The sequence below is a fragment of the Gavialis gangeticus genome, unplaced genomic scaffold (assembly GCF_001723915.1).
Source record: "Gavialis gangeticus isolate Ggan-Ray unplaced genomic scaffold, GavGan_comp1, whole genome shotgun sequence".
Classification (NCBI taxonomy): Eukaryota; Metazoa; Chordata; order Crocodylia; family Gavialidae; genus Gavialis; species Gavialis gangeticus.
Genome location: NW_017729033.1, coordinates 46,468,413 through 46,487,600, shown reverse-complemented (window position 1 = coordinate 46,487,600; position 19,188 = coordinate 46,468,413). Strand labels below are relative to the sequence as shown.

Sequence of the window (19,188 nt, the reverse complement as noted above, 5' to 3'; positions counted from 1 at the left end):
TAGGGATGGTCCCACTTTGACCAGGGCATTGGACTAGATGACCTCCTGAGGTCGCTTCCAACCCTAATTTTCTATGATTCTATTTTGTGTTCTTTACCATGGTAACTAATCTCTTTCTTCTGTTGCCTTGGTCGTTAAGCATATGTAGAAGAGGTTAAAGAAAATAACTCTAAATACAGAGGTGGAGACAGAGTAAGGTTTAAGACAACTGATGTAATTCCTCAATAGTGGTAGCCCTTTTATAACTATGAATTTGGGACAAAAAAATAGCAAGTACAACTCACATTAAAAATTCCATTTGAAAACCAAAATAGAATACAATAGTTAAACTGGGCACAGCAAACAAAGATCAAGAACTGCTGGTTATCAAAACATAGGTACATTAAAAACCAATTTTGATTTATGAGACAAAAAATGCTCTGGAATAATACATATCAGAAATCCTAGGCTGATACTTGTGACAGGGGAGACAAAGAATTCCCCAACAAGCAGACTGAGGGGATCAGGAGAACACAGTTTCATCCATTTTAAGAAATATCACAAAGCCTTCTTCTCTGAAAAACCTTTCCACTCTGACATTCACTAGAACTTCTTTTACCCAATAAGTCCCAACTAAGCAAAAGTCCTGAAATAAAAAACACATGGCTTGCATTTGAAAGCTTGTTTAACTCTACTACACTTTTGGTCCAATAAAAAAAAAAATCTCCCCCTAAGAAATCTTTTGAGTCTTGCAGAATTTCTGGATCAGAGTACAACATCCCTCTTACTCTACCATATCGTAGAAAAGCAGTTGACAATAATAAGATTTTCCAAGCATGTACTAACCTCTATCTTTAAATATTTTCCCTGAACAGTATTATATTCTTTGTAGTACTCTATTCCTTTAAATAGGAAGATAGCAACGTGAATTTAACTATAGTTCCTATTCCTATGAACTCGGTAAGCATATGCATCTAGGCAAATCTACAGTAATCACCAACAAAAAGTCAGCATTTACCAAAAGTTGCCATCCATTGGTGTCAGAGATCAGTCACACGTATTTATGTAAAAAATAAATAACTGTGGCAACTTATCTGTTGGCATGTGTACTGTGTCAGGCGATAGTCTATGTGTAAAACAAAAAAAGACTTTTAAATTCTTTCTGCTTTAATTACACTATATATTTTCAGAAGCAACATGCTGGCACATTCTGAAGACATACAAAAAGGGAAGCTTTCACAAGGCACACCAGTGCTTACTGTATCTCTTTAAAGCAGTGATTTTGAAGGATGCCACATGCTCAAACAAGACACTATTTAGATGCATTACAAGATGTGTTACTAGAAAATGTAAATGGCTGTAAAAGTGGTGCCAGAAACACTCTCTGAAACAGCCTAAAAATTCTTCTGTTTTGAAAGAATGTGTTATTGTGGCACAATACAAAATTTCCCTCTCTAAATCTGGCCTGCTCCACACAAGATGGTGTATTACTGGATAACTTAATTTGGTAGATTAAGTTTCTCAGAAAGTTTCTTAGTCTAGGCCAGACAGCATAAGGGATTACCTTGGTAACTTCTTAACTGCTGGAACTATGGGTTAAAACATCATTGTCAAACTCACCCCATGCTCCAGGCCAGATCTGGACCACAGCACTCCTCATCGGTTAGATCCATATGACAAGTAGTGTCTATAGTGGACCCCATCCTGGCTAGCCATGCCTACCAGTAGGCTGATGGGTCCTGAAGGACCAGCACACCACAAGCCAGATCCAATGCATGGGCCTTATGTTTGACATCCCTAATTTTAAGTATTTATGTGCACATTTTAGTGTAGTGCTAAGCTCTAAAAATGCTGAAAATAAGCATCCACAATTCCTGTAGCTAACCCCATCCTTCACTTATATGACTATCACAAATACAACTTTCCACAAAAGTATTTTCATAAACCAAAATAAACTACAGTTCTATTTTCACTACAACATGGCATTTGGAGCCAAGAGCCCTGCCCCTACTTACTGTTTGACTGCAGGCAGGGGGGCAAGATAGTATTTCATTAGAATGCTGATGACTGATTAATGTCATACTGCTGGCTATCATTACCCAGTACTAATTGCTTCTTACAACCATTCATCTTTTATATAAAAAGTTAACTCATCCAACTGCATAAAAGAACTTTGTATCACCACAACAAATTCCTGTAACACATCTGATGTTTATGACAGCTATGAGTAATATCTGAATAACTGAGAACTGTCACATAGTCACCCTTGTATTTGCCACCTGTCTGTCCCATGCAACATGCATTATATATTGCATTTCAAAAACAAGGGAAAGCAAATATATTAGTCAATTAAGTGGAGATAAGTAAACCCTGGATTAGAAATGGAAGTCAGGAATTTGAATCTATCAGTGTGATCCATAAATACAATACAGACATAGTCAGATAGATCAGCTAAACAAGGTTCATTAGAAACATTAAGCTGCTTTGTGGAATAGACAGGTGTCCATTGCTAATGCTGAGAAACTCCTGACAGTAGAAACTGGTGAGAGGGTGTATATACAGGCATTCCAGCCTGCAGCTGTCCCTTCTCTGCTGCCTTAGCAGAAAGATGCCCCCACACCTTCCCCAGACTGAAAGACCCCAGTCTAGGGAAGTTGCATGGGAAGTTTTGGTCAACTTCTCATGATCCTACACCCCAGGACCCGCCAGTATCATAAGGAATATCCTTTTCCCAAGCTCCAAACTTATGGAAGTTCTGACTTTATTTTAGGGACATAATATTTGAAGCAAACAGGGATATAATGCCTTTCCTAGGGTTCTAAAAACAAAATGTACAGATCTAGACAAAGGAATTCCTGTACACATTTCCATGCCTTAGTTTCCTCACTACTCAACTACAATTTAAACCCAAAGAAGATTCCTTTTAGTTGAAAATCATCTCTCATCTGCTCCACATCAGTCTGTCCATCTCCAAACTTCGCAGTTGGTGGCCTTCCACTCTCCCATCCCAGCTCCCTCTAATGACTGCAGAGAACCCAATAAAACTTTAGCCACCTCTGTGAGCCACCTCCCTGATCAGCCTCTTTGGGTGTTCTACTGCTTGGTTACACAGACCTGAAATTCAGGTTTTAAAAAACTGCCTAAAACAGATCTTTAATGGAAATTTCAACAATTAGTAATTTCTCTTTCCAGTAATAAAAACAAAGCACTAAACCAGATGTCTCAGGAGCACAGAGAGGAAGTACACATTATCCTGCCCATATGCCTGCAGAATTACAATGTCTTCTTCCACATGCTTCCCAGCATCATCTCCTGCTCTCATTTAAACTCAGCAATACCCCACTTCAAAGAACTTTGTCAAGAAAAGCATAAAGGTCTTTATCCTCTAGATCTAGACCAACCACATATCCTTGATACCTTTTTATAAACAAATCTGAGAGTGCTTGTTAGGTAGCACTGTATTATACTCTACCCTAGAGAAATTAACAACACATGAATAGTTACTAAAATAGCAGCTTTTTGAGCAAAAATTCTGATGTTTACCCAATACTAATGAAAAAATGTTGAGATTTTTAAGACCAAAAAGAATCCACCTTCCTTCACATCAGACCGAAGACTAGCTCCTAGGGAAGACTAATTCAACAACTTGTGATTGAACTAGATTAAATGTTTTAGAAAATCATCTAATGTCAACATGAAGACGACCAGCAATGGGAAAATTACTGCACATCTTGATCATCTGTTCTCATAATACTCACTATTAAAACACCTGCACCTTATTTTTAGCATAAACTTGAAACACTGGACCTTGTTGTCTGCTCAAGTGTGCCAGCTTGAAAAGCCTTGTAGGATCTAACAGCCTCTTCCTGTACTAAGGAAAACAAATGCTTCAGAATGGCTATGAACTTAATTGTATTAGCAATCTTAAGATAATTAAGAACCCCTGAAAAAAATCAAATGAATACACTGAAAGATATTTAGCTATCTGTAGTGTTAAACAAATATTAAGCTTTTTCTCAAACTAGTAGGGAAAATAGTCACAAATACAAGAACATTTCCTGAACAGTGATATCTGCAAGTGAGACTTGATATAAAGAAAGCAAGTCAGAGCAGGAAATAGGGCAGGCAAGCAAGAGATAACAAATAATATGTGGTCTGCAGTGAATAAACTGAATGCTTGAAATCAGTTATAAAACCTGTGATATATTTCTGATTAATGAGAAATCTTCATCTTTATCTCCCCTTACCTTGCAATCCTGGAAAATAACCTCACTCAAAACCTAGATGGCAATGTTTTATGGTAAAAAAAACTTTTAACTCAGTAAATTTCTTGCTGTGATTAACTCTGAAAGCTGTGATTGCCAAAAAAAAATTACAATTCATTGTTAAATTTTTCACTTACAGATGAAAAGCCACAGAATGCTTTCTGGTCCTACAAGGAGTCTTTTTGTATGCAGAAACAAAGCAGGCCAAAATCATTATTTGCCTGTTCAGTAAGATCCATTTCTTGAAAGCTTCCAAGTTGATCACAAGTATTGTTTCTGACAATGAACCTCTTAAAATATTAATCCCTATGGTTGCTCACTACAGAAAATACTAAGAAGCAAAAGGGAATGTTTTCTACATCTGTCAGTATGGATAAAATATTCAGGGTAGATTTGTACCTACAGATTAACCAAAAAAGATGCATCTACTGAGCTCACCTGAGAAAAATATCCATTTTGGTTAGTCTATAAGATGCAAATCTACCCTGCCTTCTACTTGACTTCAGACTAACACTGCTAACTGTCTCTCTAAAAAATTTCAAGCGTTTTTAAATCCCCTGAGAATTCAACTGTAGTTAAACCAGCCATTAGTTTGGCTCACATTAAAGAAATGAACATTGCTAAAAATCAGACTGGAAGATTGAACAGATTTTACATCATTCTACACTACTAGTACCAACCATAGTATTTTTGTTTAATTATCATTTTCCATATTGTTTTACTCAAGACGTTTTTCCTTTTTTCCCCCCTGTACAATGAGTTAATGTCTCAGAAGGAACTGGTTATACAACTAAATATTTGCACAGGCACATTTTATCCACTCTCCTATGCAAAGAAAAAGCTCAAAAGAGAAAATGACTTTTTTTAAACATCTACTGTAGTAAAAATGTTTAGATCATCAAAGCTGAAGTCTGAAAGGATAACTATTATTTCCAAGTTTGTGCATTTGACAACGCTTCCTGTATAGTAAATTTAACTTCTGCATGAATAATTGTTCTTCCTATTCCCAAACCACTGCTGTCATGACAATATCATGCCTTTATTCATTGTTCTGGAGAGACCTCATATGTATTCTCTTCCTCAGTTATTTCAACAACAGGGATAACAGAGAAGCTGCTTCTGTTTGAGTTTAGCTTGTGATTTCAAAGAGCAAGAAGTTATCTGAATTTATAAAATTTGGACAGAATTAAAATTCTCCAGCAGATCCAAGGATGCATCTCAAGTACTTATGCTGTAAAGGATTCTACTTTCTTCCAGCCAGATATTTCTGCATTTTCTTTATTCTCCTGCAGCTTTATGTATGACAAATACAGCTGAAGTCAACAGAGCATCATATAGTACCTGAATGCCGCATAAAAGATTAAAACCATGACAAATGCTTGGGCTCATACATGAACATTATAGGACTTGGGATATACTTACCACATGTAATGCAATCAACATAGATATATCCTTAAAACTATTTAAACAAACATGAAGTACAATTCTACAATGCTACTGTCTTTCACTGTACTGTATGGTCTTTTAAAAAAGAGGGTCCTACTACAAGTACTAGACATCAGCAATATTCTTTACAGGCTGCTTGCAGACATGGGAAAAAACAGCACTTTAAACTCGGCAGGCTGCTGCAGTGAATCCAGCACATGCCCAGAAGAGGCAGCACCTTAGCTGCACCTGGTTTTTCCCAACATCAGTAGAGACTCGTGCTTTAGTGGGGCTTTTCTGGTGTTTTTATCTGAAGCACCTGATCTACACAAAGTGCAGAGCCAGGTCAATCTATTACAGTGCTGCTTCTTGTAAAGTGTATTTTATTATTTATTTTTTTACATCTGTCAGCGCTCTTAATGTCTGAATACCCATTTAATGAAATTACTAACTAGAAGGCCGTATTGTTTTCAATCAAAATAACTGCCATGGCCAATTTGTATCCTTAAGAGGTTAATCAAAAATGGAGGACTGTCAAGCAAGGTGAAACAAGTTGGAGCAAAGAAATCAGGCACATTTCCCCATCTTCCCTAGGTATGTTGTAAGAGTGAGAAGGAAGACAGCTCTATGTGTCAACCACCAATCACCACCTGCTTTCCCATGGCCCTAGAGCTTAGGTGAGCACTGCCACTGCTCCCTCTCCCTACCTCCCTGAATTCAGCAGCAAGTGTCAGAAGAAGGGACAAACAGCAGTGGTGCTCGCCCTCACAGGCTTCGAAGCCATGCAAAAGGAGGCTCTCAAGCCAGACCCTGCACTGACAAGCTGGTAAGCTCAGAGCTCACGGCACATGCAAAGCTCTGGCAGGAATCACAACAACATGCTGGTGAAATCAGAAAGCTCTCGTATCCATGGCGTACAGCCAAAGGGGAAGGAGCCACACCTGATCTGCTACGCCCTGCCTGGAACTACCCCTGCATTCAAGGTTCATCAGAGATGGCAAGGGAGGTGGAAAAAAAAAGGGGGGGGGGGGCCTGGACAGGAAGAAAATACTCTGAACAGACACAGCCCATCATTAGCAAGTATAGCAAGTGGCTTCTTCACTACTCATCCACAAACATGGAAAAAAAGACGCACTGGTACTTGGTGGTAGGTGACAGTTTCTTAGACCTCAGTATGAGATAAGTAAGTTTTCATTTCAAGAAACATAGTGCATGGAACTGATCAGGGGAGTTAATTCTTATTTCCTGAGGCACAGTTTAAAAAGCTGGAGTTCTGAAGCAGGATAAGTGGGAAAGGAAAACAACAGAATGTCCTTCAACAGCAAATAAAGTTTGTACCAAGACTGAGCATCCACAGATTTCACTGAAAGCAAGATTAAAACAATATGTCTACCTCCTTGTAACAATGCACGTATTCCTCTAACTTTGTGCTGGCACATAAAAAGGTTGATAATCTATAACAGAAACAAGACTAGAGCCAAGACTTCGTTTTCAAACCAGGTCAAACAACATTCTAGCCAAAGACGCTCCTTCTAGTCCTTTTAAAATGAAGACAATACATTCATGGAAAGAACTGAGTTCTTTTCCCCACTTACCTCATCACTTTCATCTACTTCAATACCACCGTCTTTGTCATCATCCATCTGCTTATGGATTGTGCGGAGAGCTTCCAGACTGAATCGGTCCTCTTCAGTAAAGCATGGTGGGCTCAATGAATTGCAATGATCTGGAGGACAAAGAGCACACAAATCCTAGTTATTAGTGCCTTGAAATGTAAAATTTTTAACCGCAAAGCTCTTTTTTCCTCTTGGGGACAAAGTGGCTCCTTCAACTTTAAAATAAACTAAATATCACTTTGTAATTCAGTGAAGAAATTCTTGGTACCTTGATTGTAGGTAACCATGGCTATTGCTGCCAAGTTCTAGGAAGTTTTTTGGGTGACATTCCTTGCAGAGAAGTTGTGGAGGGGTGGGGAGGGGATTGGGAAGGGTTGGTTTGCTTCTTGATCTTTGCGCAGGACCCATAGGGAAGACAGAGAAGGAAGAGATACACTCCCACAGGAGAAAAAGGTGTTTGCTCCCCTCCTGTAATCCCCTTTGCCTAATCATGAGACCACACGATTTCCCTCCTTTCAGCCTCAAGTAAATATTGCAACAGCCAGTAAATTTCTCCCACTTCCTCAATCACTTTTCTGCCAGCCAGCCCACCAGAAAGGGACAATGAGGAGAAAGAAAAAAAGAGAGAAAAAAGAACAAGCAGGTCCTGGTATTGCACTATGGGTTCTTAAGTGTCCACAGTCCTACTGATGTGGAATATTCCACAGACGCTGCAAGGAAAGGAAACATAACATTGACAGGTCAAAGAGAACTCATGAATGTCTGCATGACATAGAAGACACTACTTTAACAACTGTTTCATAATAATTGACCAAACTGTTAGAAGGGTATGTAGTACTAGATCCATTAAGAACATCTTCAGACATTTTAATGAACCCATCATGAGAATGTCCAGGCACTTAAGTATATGGGAAGGAAAAGCAGACTCATGGAAAACTCCACTGGAAAGACAAAGATGGTGAAGAACACAGTCATAGCACAACAGGATACGTTGGGTTGAAGGTTACTGCTTACAGAGTAAATGTGTACCTTGAACAATATTAAGGATAAGTAGTAGGCCAAATGGGTCAACATATAAACGCACTTTTGGAACACAGTGTTTATTAAAACGACAAACTTTTTATGTACTTACCAAAAAACCATTAGAGATAACTCTGCCAATGTTAAGGAAAATACATCAACATAGCCAGAGTTTACAAGAGCCCCATAAAGAAAAGAATTATCTAGGCTTGGTACATCCATGCAGAAATGATATATTATGAATTTATTTTTCCAATCCCAATGATAACACTGTTAGAAAGACAAGAAACTCTCAACAGAAGTTGCTGAAAAAAGCCTGGTTGACCCTGCAGCTACAAAACAAAAGGAAAAGAAGATATTAAAAGGGATCCAAAAAGTTATGTTATCAGCATTACAGCTAAGTAAGCATCAGTATCGCCTTTCTTTGTAGATTAAGCATCCAAACTGAGAAATACCCCATTAAACCTACACCAAGTAATTATGCACCACTATTCTGAAGTTCTAGATATAAAATGTCTATCAGTTATATACTGACCTCACAGTAGTAAATGAAGAGGATCTCTTTATTCTCACCAAAATACATTAACTAGTCCTTGACTGCAAGCACACTATTTAACAAATTTTAGAGCTATGAGAAATTATTAACTGCCTGACCAGGCTAGATATTCAGAGCTTTCATTTTTGAAGCATAACTGCAGCATATGCTTAGGAAGTCAAATGGTGGCCACAACAGCCTGCTCCTTTATTGATTTTTATTTGCCTGCCTTTGTCTCACTCAAGAATAGCTTTAGCTTATACAACAGTAGTTGGCTTTTAAGCCTTCACCTTGCAATAAAAGAAAACTAACACAAGAATATTTAAGAACTAAAAAGTACAATGCAAAGGGCTTGAAAATAGGGCTTACCTTCTGAGATGTTATAAACCACCCTGGAAAATTCTGTTACACATTCTAACAGAATACATCCTATACTTCACTTCCTAATTTCCTAAGTTCCTTTCTGTAGCGGAATCAGCAATCACGGCATGTTAGTTAGCAAATCAGAGAGGTCCGCTTTTTCTACAAATACACCGTGGTTTCTCTTACCTCTCAAGAGACGCACAGTACAAAAAAAAGCTGGTTTTGCTCTTCATTACATCTAAGATCTAACTCTCGGTCTAAATACAATATAAAAATATCCAAAACAGATGAAAAACTAAAACAAGTTCAGAAGTGTACAGAGGAACCAATTTTTATTTATTTTTGTGCACCAAAATGAACAAGTCTGCTCCCATAGTTCAGGGCTGTTCAGTTTCAAAGAGGCTGGGGCTGGACCCCCAATGGATGCATATATGGGTGGGCACTTCCCCTGCCCCTATCCTACTGCAGCACATACAGGCTGGTGTTCCCCTGCCCCTGTGTACCATGGGCACTCCATCTCATTTTCTGCTCCCTGTGGGCTCCTCTATGATACCATGCAGCACAGATGCTCCAGGCTGCCAGGTCCTGCATACCCTGGGTGAGGGCCTGCAGCAGAAGTTGGGAACGGGAAAGGGTGCCGTGTAACCCTGGCCGGAGCAACAGGGGCAGCAACAGCTGGGTGGGAGCCTAGGGGCTGCCTGTTAATGCCTCAGACCACCAGGTGAATAGCCCTGCCATAGGTAATAGGAATCCACTTCCACATCGCTTTTGCATTTTGTTCAGTACATTAAAAAAAAAAAAAAAAGCTTTCTTCAAAGGACAAAGGGTATTTTACTCCCATGTTGATTAGCTTTGTAACCTATGAGAATGCAAAACAAATGCAGTTTCTCCATTTTATTGGCCTAAAAAGTCTATTTTTAAAAAGCTACTGCTTTTATTAAGAGAAAAAACAGACAGACCACTTGTGCTTCAGATGTCCTGAACTCATTAAGGGAACATTTGATACCTCCCTTAAAGAACAGATCAAGTTCCTCACTGCTTTTAGGAGTGAGGAATATGGGATAGGACCATGTCTAGACTGAAATAAAAACAAGCAAAATCCAGACTGATCTCTAGCCTTGTTTTTAATGGTAATATTAGAAGTAACATTCCCTAACCAACAGTATATCTTAGTCTAGAGTTTAGAGACAATTCTCTTACCAAAAGACTATTCTTGGCAAGAATAAAAGGATATTCTAGAAAAAAGAATATTTATGACAAAAATTCAGAAATTGGTTCAGACCTTATAAATCTGATCATCTGGAAGAATTAATATCAATATGAGTACATTTTTAGACCATATACAGGTAAGCACCACCTTAGTCCATGTTTGTTACACAGAAGTTTAACCACAAATTACTAGAGGAACTTTTTATTACCAGGAACCTATCAAACTTCTATTTTCTTCCTCATACCCAAAAATGTGGAAGAAGTCCATAGAAAGATATTGGGGGCTATAATTATGACCCTGAAAAACTGCGCCGATGTTAACCATTTCACTAATAGGCCAACAGTCAGAAGTGGAACCTTCCACTATACTTAAATTATACTTAAATGATAAAACTGTATTTGGACTTGTACTAATTTCTCTGGCCTGTACTGGAGTCAAGTCATGTTTCTGAGGTTAACAGCTTTAATTCTTCACTTTCTTCAGGTTTAAAACTAAGGGGACTGAATCAAGTATTTCAAGCAGTAAAATGTAGCCAACTTTGAAGCCGACTTATTATAAATGCAAACCAGTAAAATTGTATGCATGTGTGACACAAACTGCAGCATATATTCAAGCTTACTAATGCTTGAAACATCATGGAGCAGTAGCATTTGCTTGTATCAGTCAGAAGTAGGGAAATTTAAACACAAACATATGGCTTTAATCGTAAGGAAATTTGTCATTGGGTTAAATTTTTAAACTACAGAATTATAGCTCAACATACTCAAAGGTTTTTTAAATGATCCTTCTACATAATTCATGCAACCAAGTGACTATCCCCCCTTACTAAAGCCTCTAAGACACAAGACTGCTTGTCCAGCCAGGGGACTGCTAACACCCAGTCACAAAATAAGAGATCTGATAATAAAATTGGGATAGGGATATTGAATCAAATATTTGAATTTGTTCCCAAAAACAGCAGCCAGCCAAACTTATTGGACATTCAAATTATTTCAATATTTACTGCAATTTATACAAATTTTATTTTTCCAAGAATTAACCATGAAGACAGAAGCTGCTTTTCATTAGAAATTCTCTGCCTCTGTGCTCCTTTTTCTTCCTAAAGGCAAATTCTGAAGCTACAATGCTGCTGCAAATTACAAATTAAACAGAATGACTATGCCTGCTGACTATTAGTTTCAAGTATTTGTAATAACTGTCATTGTATGTACCTCCATGGTCCCACTCACCACAGCACCCAAGTACCTCAATGTTTTTAGAATTGTGGGGTTGGAAGTGACCTCAAGGATCATCTAAGCCAGTGGTCCTCAACCTTCTCAGATTCCAGACATCAGACACCCCTCCGTAACTTTGGTGAATCAAGCAGCATCCCATTTTGAAAACTAAATTTTGTTTCCTCAGCACACAGGACAGGGTTAGAAGGGAGAATATAGTCAGGTAAGCATGTGCTTACCTCTTTGCACAGCATAGGGACTGAGCAATGAAGGGCGTGGGTGAGGGAGGAAAGAGCAGCTGGGCTGGAGTAGACTGTGCAACCTTACTCCCTGAAGCGCTCTTCAAAAGATCATGAATCACCCCATTAAAAAATCCCTTATCTCATCTAACCCACTGCACTGCAAAGATAAGGTACCTTGTATTTCTTTCCTGCTCCCCACCCCTGCAGGCCAATGAGAGGCAAACTACCAGTACAAGTGAACACTGAACATCTATAGATACAGGCAGTCTTCGACTTGCAACATTTTGAGCTACAACATTTTGCACTTACAACGTTTAAAATTTGACACCCTGTTTCAACTTCATGACATCAGTTTCAACTTACAACACTTGATTCAATGCGACGCCATGCCAGCAAACAAGTTCGCTGCATCACTTATCTCCCTGGAGAACATCTGTCCAAACTTCCTTGGACACTTACTGTAAGAAAGCAGACAAGACTCCAGAAAAACCTGCAGCCAAGACTCCTGAGAAGACTCCAGCCAAGAACCCTTCAAAAAGCCCAACCAAGAGCCTTTCAAAAAGTCCAGCAAAGTCACCTCAAGGAAGTCCTTCTAAATCAATATGATTGCTATTTCCAATATAAATACATTAATGTAGCTATATTACTCATCTATAATTGATCAAGTACAACATTCTGGGGTATTTTTGGTGAAAACAGGGTATTGGGCCTTCATTCAGGAACCAACCCCCCATTGTTTCTTATAAGAAAATTGGCTCCAAGTTGCAACTTTTTGACTTAAGACGTCGTTTTCAGGAACCAATTGTATCGTAAGTCTGAGGACTGCCTGTACTTTAGTGATAGGATTGTTCAGCTAGGCAGGAAACATTCACCACACCAATACAAGACAGGGAAGTGCTTTTATCTTAACCTTACAGATGGGAACTAGAGCACAGACAGGCTGTGACTTGACCAAAGCCACAACTGAAGTCTAAAACAAAGCAGGGGCTTGCACCCATGTCCGATAAGTCCCAGTCTAGCACTTTAACCACTGAAAAGTCTTTCTTCAGTGATTCAAAAAACACTTTTTCAGATTATGCACCCATACCACCTGATCTTCATGGGTTTCTATTTTGAGTACCAACACAGACCCTATATTACTGAGGCTCCTAAAACATTTTTAATCCAGGTGAAAAACATGCCTTTGATATTTGGCTTTTGTTTTACCAGATTAGGGTAAACTTCAGCTTTCTCTGGGTTTCTGCAGAAATACAAAAACCTGCTCCAGACTGAATCAGCTTCTGGCAGAGAAGACTGAGTGGAGTCTCCCTTAATGGAACAGTTTTTGTTTAAAGCCTTCAAAAAACTCCAATGAAAAGCAAGCAGGCTTCAGGAACCACAGTCCACTGGAAATGCACTGACTGCTGAGGTTTTCTATAGAGGAGCAATTCTACAGAAAGCTGGGCTTGTAGTAATTGTTTGTTCAGTTTTAATGCTTCCCCCCAAGCAACAGGACAACTTTAAAGGGTGCAGTAAGACATTGCCAGTCAGCCATTCCAACCCCTCGCCCTTTTGCTGAGGCTTAAGGCCTCTGGTTTAAGCAAGAGTCTTTATCCATCAGACACTTACAATCCTAACGTAAGGGTAAAGTATCTTGGGACCTTCTTTCCCCACAGATATTTAAGAGGGGCTTCAGCAGAGGACTAATTTCCTCATGCTTCATCTGGATCTTAGAGAACACACTACTTGAATATTTGAAGAGAATTTCATAAGTAAAGGCATCCAGGTCTAGTCCAGGGCAAAACGGAAAACATGCATCCATGCCTCTCTATCCGGCATCTTGTTTTGGCAGCCTGCTTGGAAGTGTGCAGGTAGAATTGATGGGGTATTAGAGATGACCCTATGCAAGCTTCTTAATTAGCTTGATCAGGAACAGCAGGTGAACTGTACTGAGACTGGCTGTGTTCAATTATGGTTTGAGTATTGGATGATTTATGTCTCTTTTTCCCTCTCTACAATGGGAGGAAAAGAACAAATGTGTGATTTTGTTGACTCACTAGCAAGAAGGGCCCAGGTTAGAGCATGAAATGGCAGCTTTGTTTTCCAGCAGCAATTCCAAGCACTTCCTTTTTTTTTTTTTTTTTACAACTGGGCTGAATCAGATAGCAAAAAAATTATGTTTTTCAGTTTTATGGTTCCTTGTTTTCCCAAGAGACCTTCTGAGATACAGATGATTTTCTCAGAAAAGGAAGATGAGCATTCCTCACAGTGGAAATTGCTAACTGCTAATGGAATAGCAGGATTTCTTTCCTCCTTTCATAGCCAAGGTATAAGCCCACAACAATTCCTCATTCCTAAACAAATCTTCCTGCTCCTGACGTTCTATTTTCCTTCTACTTCAGTTCTGTACATTACACTGAAATACTACACACCTCTTCCAGCAAAAAAAGAGAAAAAAATCTGAATGGAAAGGCAGAGGTTGGGGGGGCTGGGGAGGGAGAAACATTTTGCCGTAGTATGTACATTTTTAATTTTGAACTCTGAAAGCTGAAAAACCTGGAATATCCTGGTACAATACAGGTTACTTAGTACTAATGAAAACAACCTAAGAATTTCTGTTTAAAGAATCACCACATGATACTTGAACCAGTTTTTTTCTTGAGACCTTCTGTAAACATTTTAATGATATTCTTCATGCAAAGATTTAAAGTGAAGGCCACAAGAGCATACTTTTGTTGAATCTCTAGTTTGAAAACTGCCACACTGAACTTGACTTCATCTTCCAATTAAATACTTCCACAAGCAATCAGTCCTACATTTTATTAAACTTCCCCACATGCCAAGTAAGCTCCAAAGGTAAGAGTTAACTTGACAATGTCACTTTGCATTCAGTATTTAAATAATATCACAAGTTAGGACTGCAGCATGTCCTTCTATAAAAGAAGTGGCTTGCAACTTTTTTTCCAGGCTTAAGGCACCCCTCCATAACTTTTCTGAATTTTAGTGGCACTATATTTGAAAAAAAGTTATTTATTAAAATGAATAAAAATAATGCAACTGGAAACATCATTTTTAATCAGATGCAAAAATACATGCATAAATAACCATAATATTATAATTAAACCTGGCATTTATTGCAATAACTTGTATTTGTGGCCAAACTGAAGAAAGACATGCTCTCATTTCTTCTTCCAAAGAGGAGACTCTGTCTTTTGTGGGTATTTTGGAGTAGATTAACCAGAAAATCCCAACTCGCATAAACAGAACACCGAAAATGGCAGCATGATTTTAATGGCTTTTTTTTTTTTTTTTTTAAATGTTGGGGACATTGCTTGGTCAGTTGAATGTAGAAGGCATCCAAAGTTACCTCCTAACTTTTCAATTTAAGGTCTGATCATTATGTATACTGGTGATTCTATGGTAGTCTTCTCAGATAATTTTTTTGCACTGCTGTTGTCTACGCTACCTTTAACAGTGCCATCTCCACACCCACTTATCATACTCTGTCATTCCCATACAGTTTCTAGCCTGGTGTAACAGTATCCCATTGATTACAATTGTTCTAACAGGTCTCTGTCAAATAGGCATCATCATTTAATACCAAGAATACCAGTTCACCCATTCTATTTTTCAGGTTTCTAGCTTTTTTGTAGAAACATTTATAGCTTTTGTCTTTACTTGATTGCCTATTACACCATGTAATACTTGACTAGGACTCTAAGAAATGATTTATTCTACCTATTGGCTACAGTTACACTTCCTGTTTCCCTACTATCTTTTTCAAGAGGATAAAGGATTTCTATGGTGTTCCCTTTGAGGGTTGGGCCAATCCAAACTATATGCGCTTCAGAGCTGTTGGCTTTTCCCTGCCATTTACTTAAAACATGCTCAACAATCTTTTAAAACATTTTAGGGCCAGCAATGTAGCTCAGTTTTTTATTTTCAGGTGGAGGCCATCTTTTCTGTACAGTTTTTTCCTGTCCAAAAATGTTTCCCAGTACCTAACCTAAACTCCACCTCCCCACACAATTATCTCATCCACATAGAGCTCTGGAGCTCTTCCCCAGCCCCATGTGTGGAATTAGAACTATTTCAAAAAGTGCTACCATGGAGGTCCTAAACTTTAACCTCTTCCCTAGCAGCCTAAAATCAACTTCCAGGACCTCTCTCCTACACTGCCTCAAGTCATTGGTAACCACACAGACCATGCCCATTAATACTCCCCAACACTCTGCATCCACTAGACATGTCACTGTGTGGTCCTCCCACACATCATAAACCCAACTACAGGTATGCCCAATATGACTGAATCCCCTACTACCACCTCCTGCTTCTTCCTGTTCGGAGGGTCCCTTCCCTTCAAGGAGTATGATTGGTACAAGAGGACATTATGACATCAGTTGAAGAGAGGCTCCCATTTAATAATACTATAATATATTAAAATTCAGATACAGTCTGGAATTCTATTTACCATCTTAGGGAATTCAGATATAACAGAGGAAGTCAGAGGAACAATGAAAAGGTGATTTAGTCTGTTATTTTAAAGGATTCTGATTACATATAGAACTCCAATATGTATCAACTGCCTCAGAAAAATAAAGCCTTATTAATAATACCAAATTCCCATTATAAAGTCTGAAACCCAATGAAAAATAGTTTAGTGCAGGGAAGAAATTCTCCACTGCTCTTAAGTTAACCAAAAGCAAACACCATTTTTACAAAAGCATGCATATACAATATTGATTTGCGCATATACAAAATGAGATGGGACTGATTTATACTCACTCCTAAGTCATTTAAGCTAATGTTAAGTTAGTCCATTAACTGTTACTAAATTTAATCCCCATATATTAGGTGTCTTCCCCCTCCTCCTTCTCCCTCACACATACATGCCTTTTATACGCAATATTAGTTGCATACAGAAATCGTTGACTGGGTGGGGCAAACAGATGCTCTGCATGGTTCTGAGAAACCTCTGAGGTGCCTCTCAGGCTCTGGTCAAACTATCTGTTAGATTCTAGTTTGCTGGGGAGTGTCAGAGGTGGCTTGTAATATCTGGGGGTGTGGTGGGGGGAAAGAGATTGCACAAGATGTTCTTGTGGGCCTTCTTGGACTCAACATTTATGACACAGTTGCTATGATCTCAATGGACCTAGTTGGCCCTTACCGGACCATGTTCTTCAGGTCATATCAAAGATGCACTTAACAGCTCTTGGAGCTACAGTGGTTTTTTAAACACCAGTGACCCTTGTGTGTCCATATGATGGGCACAAACTCATTGCAATAGACTCCTTTCTTGTTGATGTGAACAATTATATGATTTAGCAGGAGCATGAAAACAGCTGTGAAATTCCATGTGAGAGTTTGTAGTAGAAATCCAAAGTATATTAGCACTACTAGGGCCAAGAAGTAAGTGGATTTTGATTAATATTCTGCTTTAGAAATAAGTCTTTCCTGGTTACATTCCTGAAACACACCTTAAACAAACAGAGAAGGTGGTAAACTTTCCAATGGAATAATAAATTAACTCAAACCCTGACACACCATTGCAGAGAAAAGTAGTAAGAAAATTCTTCTGTTCCACACCTGCCCTCTTAATGAAGAAAATGTTGCATAACTAATTTTGTACATTTTAATTTCACACTGTTCTAAATACTACATAGAATTAAAGCAAAGGCCTACCTCCTTCAGCAGGTACATAATGTCTTCCAACTCTTCCAAACTGGCAAGAGTCACATATGACCTGCAATATTTGCTTAAGAGACTGTCTGAGGGGTGGTTGATTTAAAAGTTCAGTTATTGCTGATATTTCCTATTTTGACGAGACAGATCTCTATCAGAAAGTCAGAGGTAGTATAAATACCTATGTAATTATCAAGATCTAAATTCTGCTTGCCTGGATGGAAAGCAAAGGCTGAATTAGTAACTTCCTGGTGGGGCAGGAAATTGAGCTACATGACAAAACTCAATCCACTTCTATATACAAAGGTACAAGGAGACTGAATTAAAAGGGGAATTCTCTCCACACCCAGGAGGGACACACAAGGAACTGTAGAACAGCACCAGTTACTAGAATGAGGGAGAAATCTGCCATATGATTTTCTTTCCATCTTTCTTTAGCCCCTGACTATACAGACTGCATACCCACAACACTGAATAACCGGAGAATAAAGGAAACATCTTTGTAACAACCATGTCTGGTGTTTCCATTTGATATCTCCAACTACCGAAAAACAGTAAATACCACAACTCGGATATAATGCATATGAGGAAAACTACAGAAAGATTGCATTTATAATTAATCTCTGAATGGCTGTTTTGGTAATACAAATCATTTAATAACCAAAATTTGTACTAAGATTTTAGCTTAAAGATACACCTCTAATATCATACTTATATACTTGTAAGCCTAGCATTGCTCCAAAAGGCAAAATAAAAATAAAATTAAAACATACCTGTCATTTAGGTACAAAAAGGGAAAACGTAACATGTATTTGAGCCTACATAATTAAGAGGGGTTTTGCATTTTAATTTATGATTTCATCTCCTGACTCTACATATTAATAAGTATTACACATTATTCCTTTCATTCATTTTAATTTTATAAACGTTTATACAACTTTCTAATGGCAGAGTAACTTAATTGAAAAAACAATTTAGCTCAAAAACTTTTTAAAAACTACACAAATCCAACACATTCATAGATTTCATACGTTAGGGTTGGAAGGGACCTATTACATCATCGAGTCTGACCCCCTGCCCTGGGCAGGAAAGAGTGCTGGGGTCAGATGACTCCAGCCAGGTGTTTGTCCACTCTCCTCTTAAATACCTCCAAGAAGGAGACAGCATCACCTCCCATGGAAGGGCATTCCATATTTTGGCAACCCTCACTGTAAAGAATTTTGTCCTGATGTCCAGTCTAAATTTCCTCCCCCACAGTTTGTGGCCATTCTTACTAGTTACCACGATGGGCACCTGGGTAAACATAGTATCCCCTATTTCCTGCTGTAACCCCAATGAGTTTATGGACGGCCACAAGATCACCTCTCAGCCTTCTCTCGAGGAGACTGAAGAGGTTCAGGTTCTTCAATCGGATCTCGTAGGGTTTTTTCTGTAGGCCTTTAACCAGACAGGTGACCCACCTCTGAACCCTTTCCAGATTACCATAGAATCATAGAAGTAGGGTCAGAAGAGACCTTGTAGATCTTCAAGTCCGACCCCCTGCCTGGGCAGGAGAAAAAACTGGACTCAAGTGATCCCAGCTAGGTAGGCATCAAGCCTCCTCTTAAAGACCCCCAGGGTAGGAGCCAGCACCACTTCCCTTGGAAGTTGGTTCCAGA

General features: G+C 38.7%; 1 protein-coding gene across 1 annotated transcript in view; it reads right to left on the bottom strand.

The window, feature by feature from the left end:
* STIM2 (stromal interaction molecule 2) overlaps positions 1-19,188 on the bottom strand; it is a 95,535-nt gene that overhangs the window by 64,933 nt on the left and 11,414 nt on the right. The window contains exons 2-3 of the mRNA XM_019525826.1: positions 9,210-9,269; positions 7,265-7,395 (exon numbers count right to left, since the gene is read on the bottom strand). Coding sequence (XP_019381371.1) covers positions 7,265-7,395; positions 9,210-9,269 — 191 coding nt within the window. The remainder of the gene's footprint in view (positions 1-7,264; positions 7,396-9,209; positions 9,270-19,188) is intronic.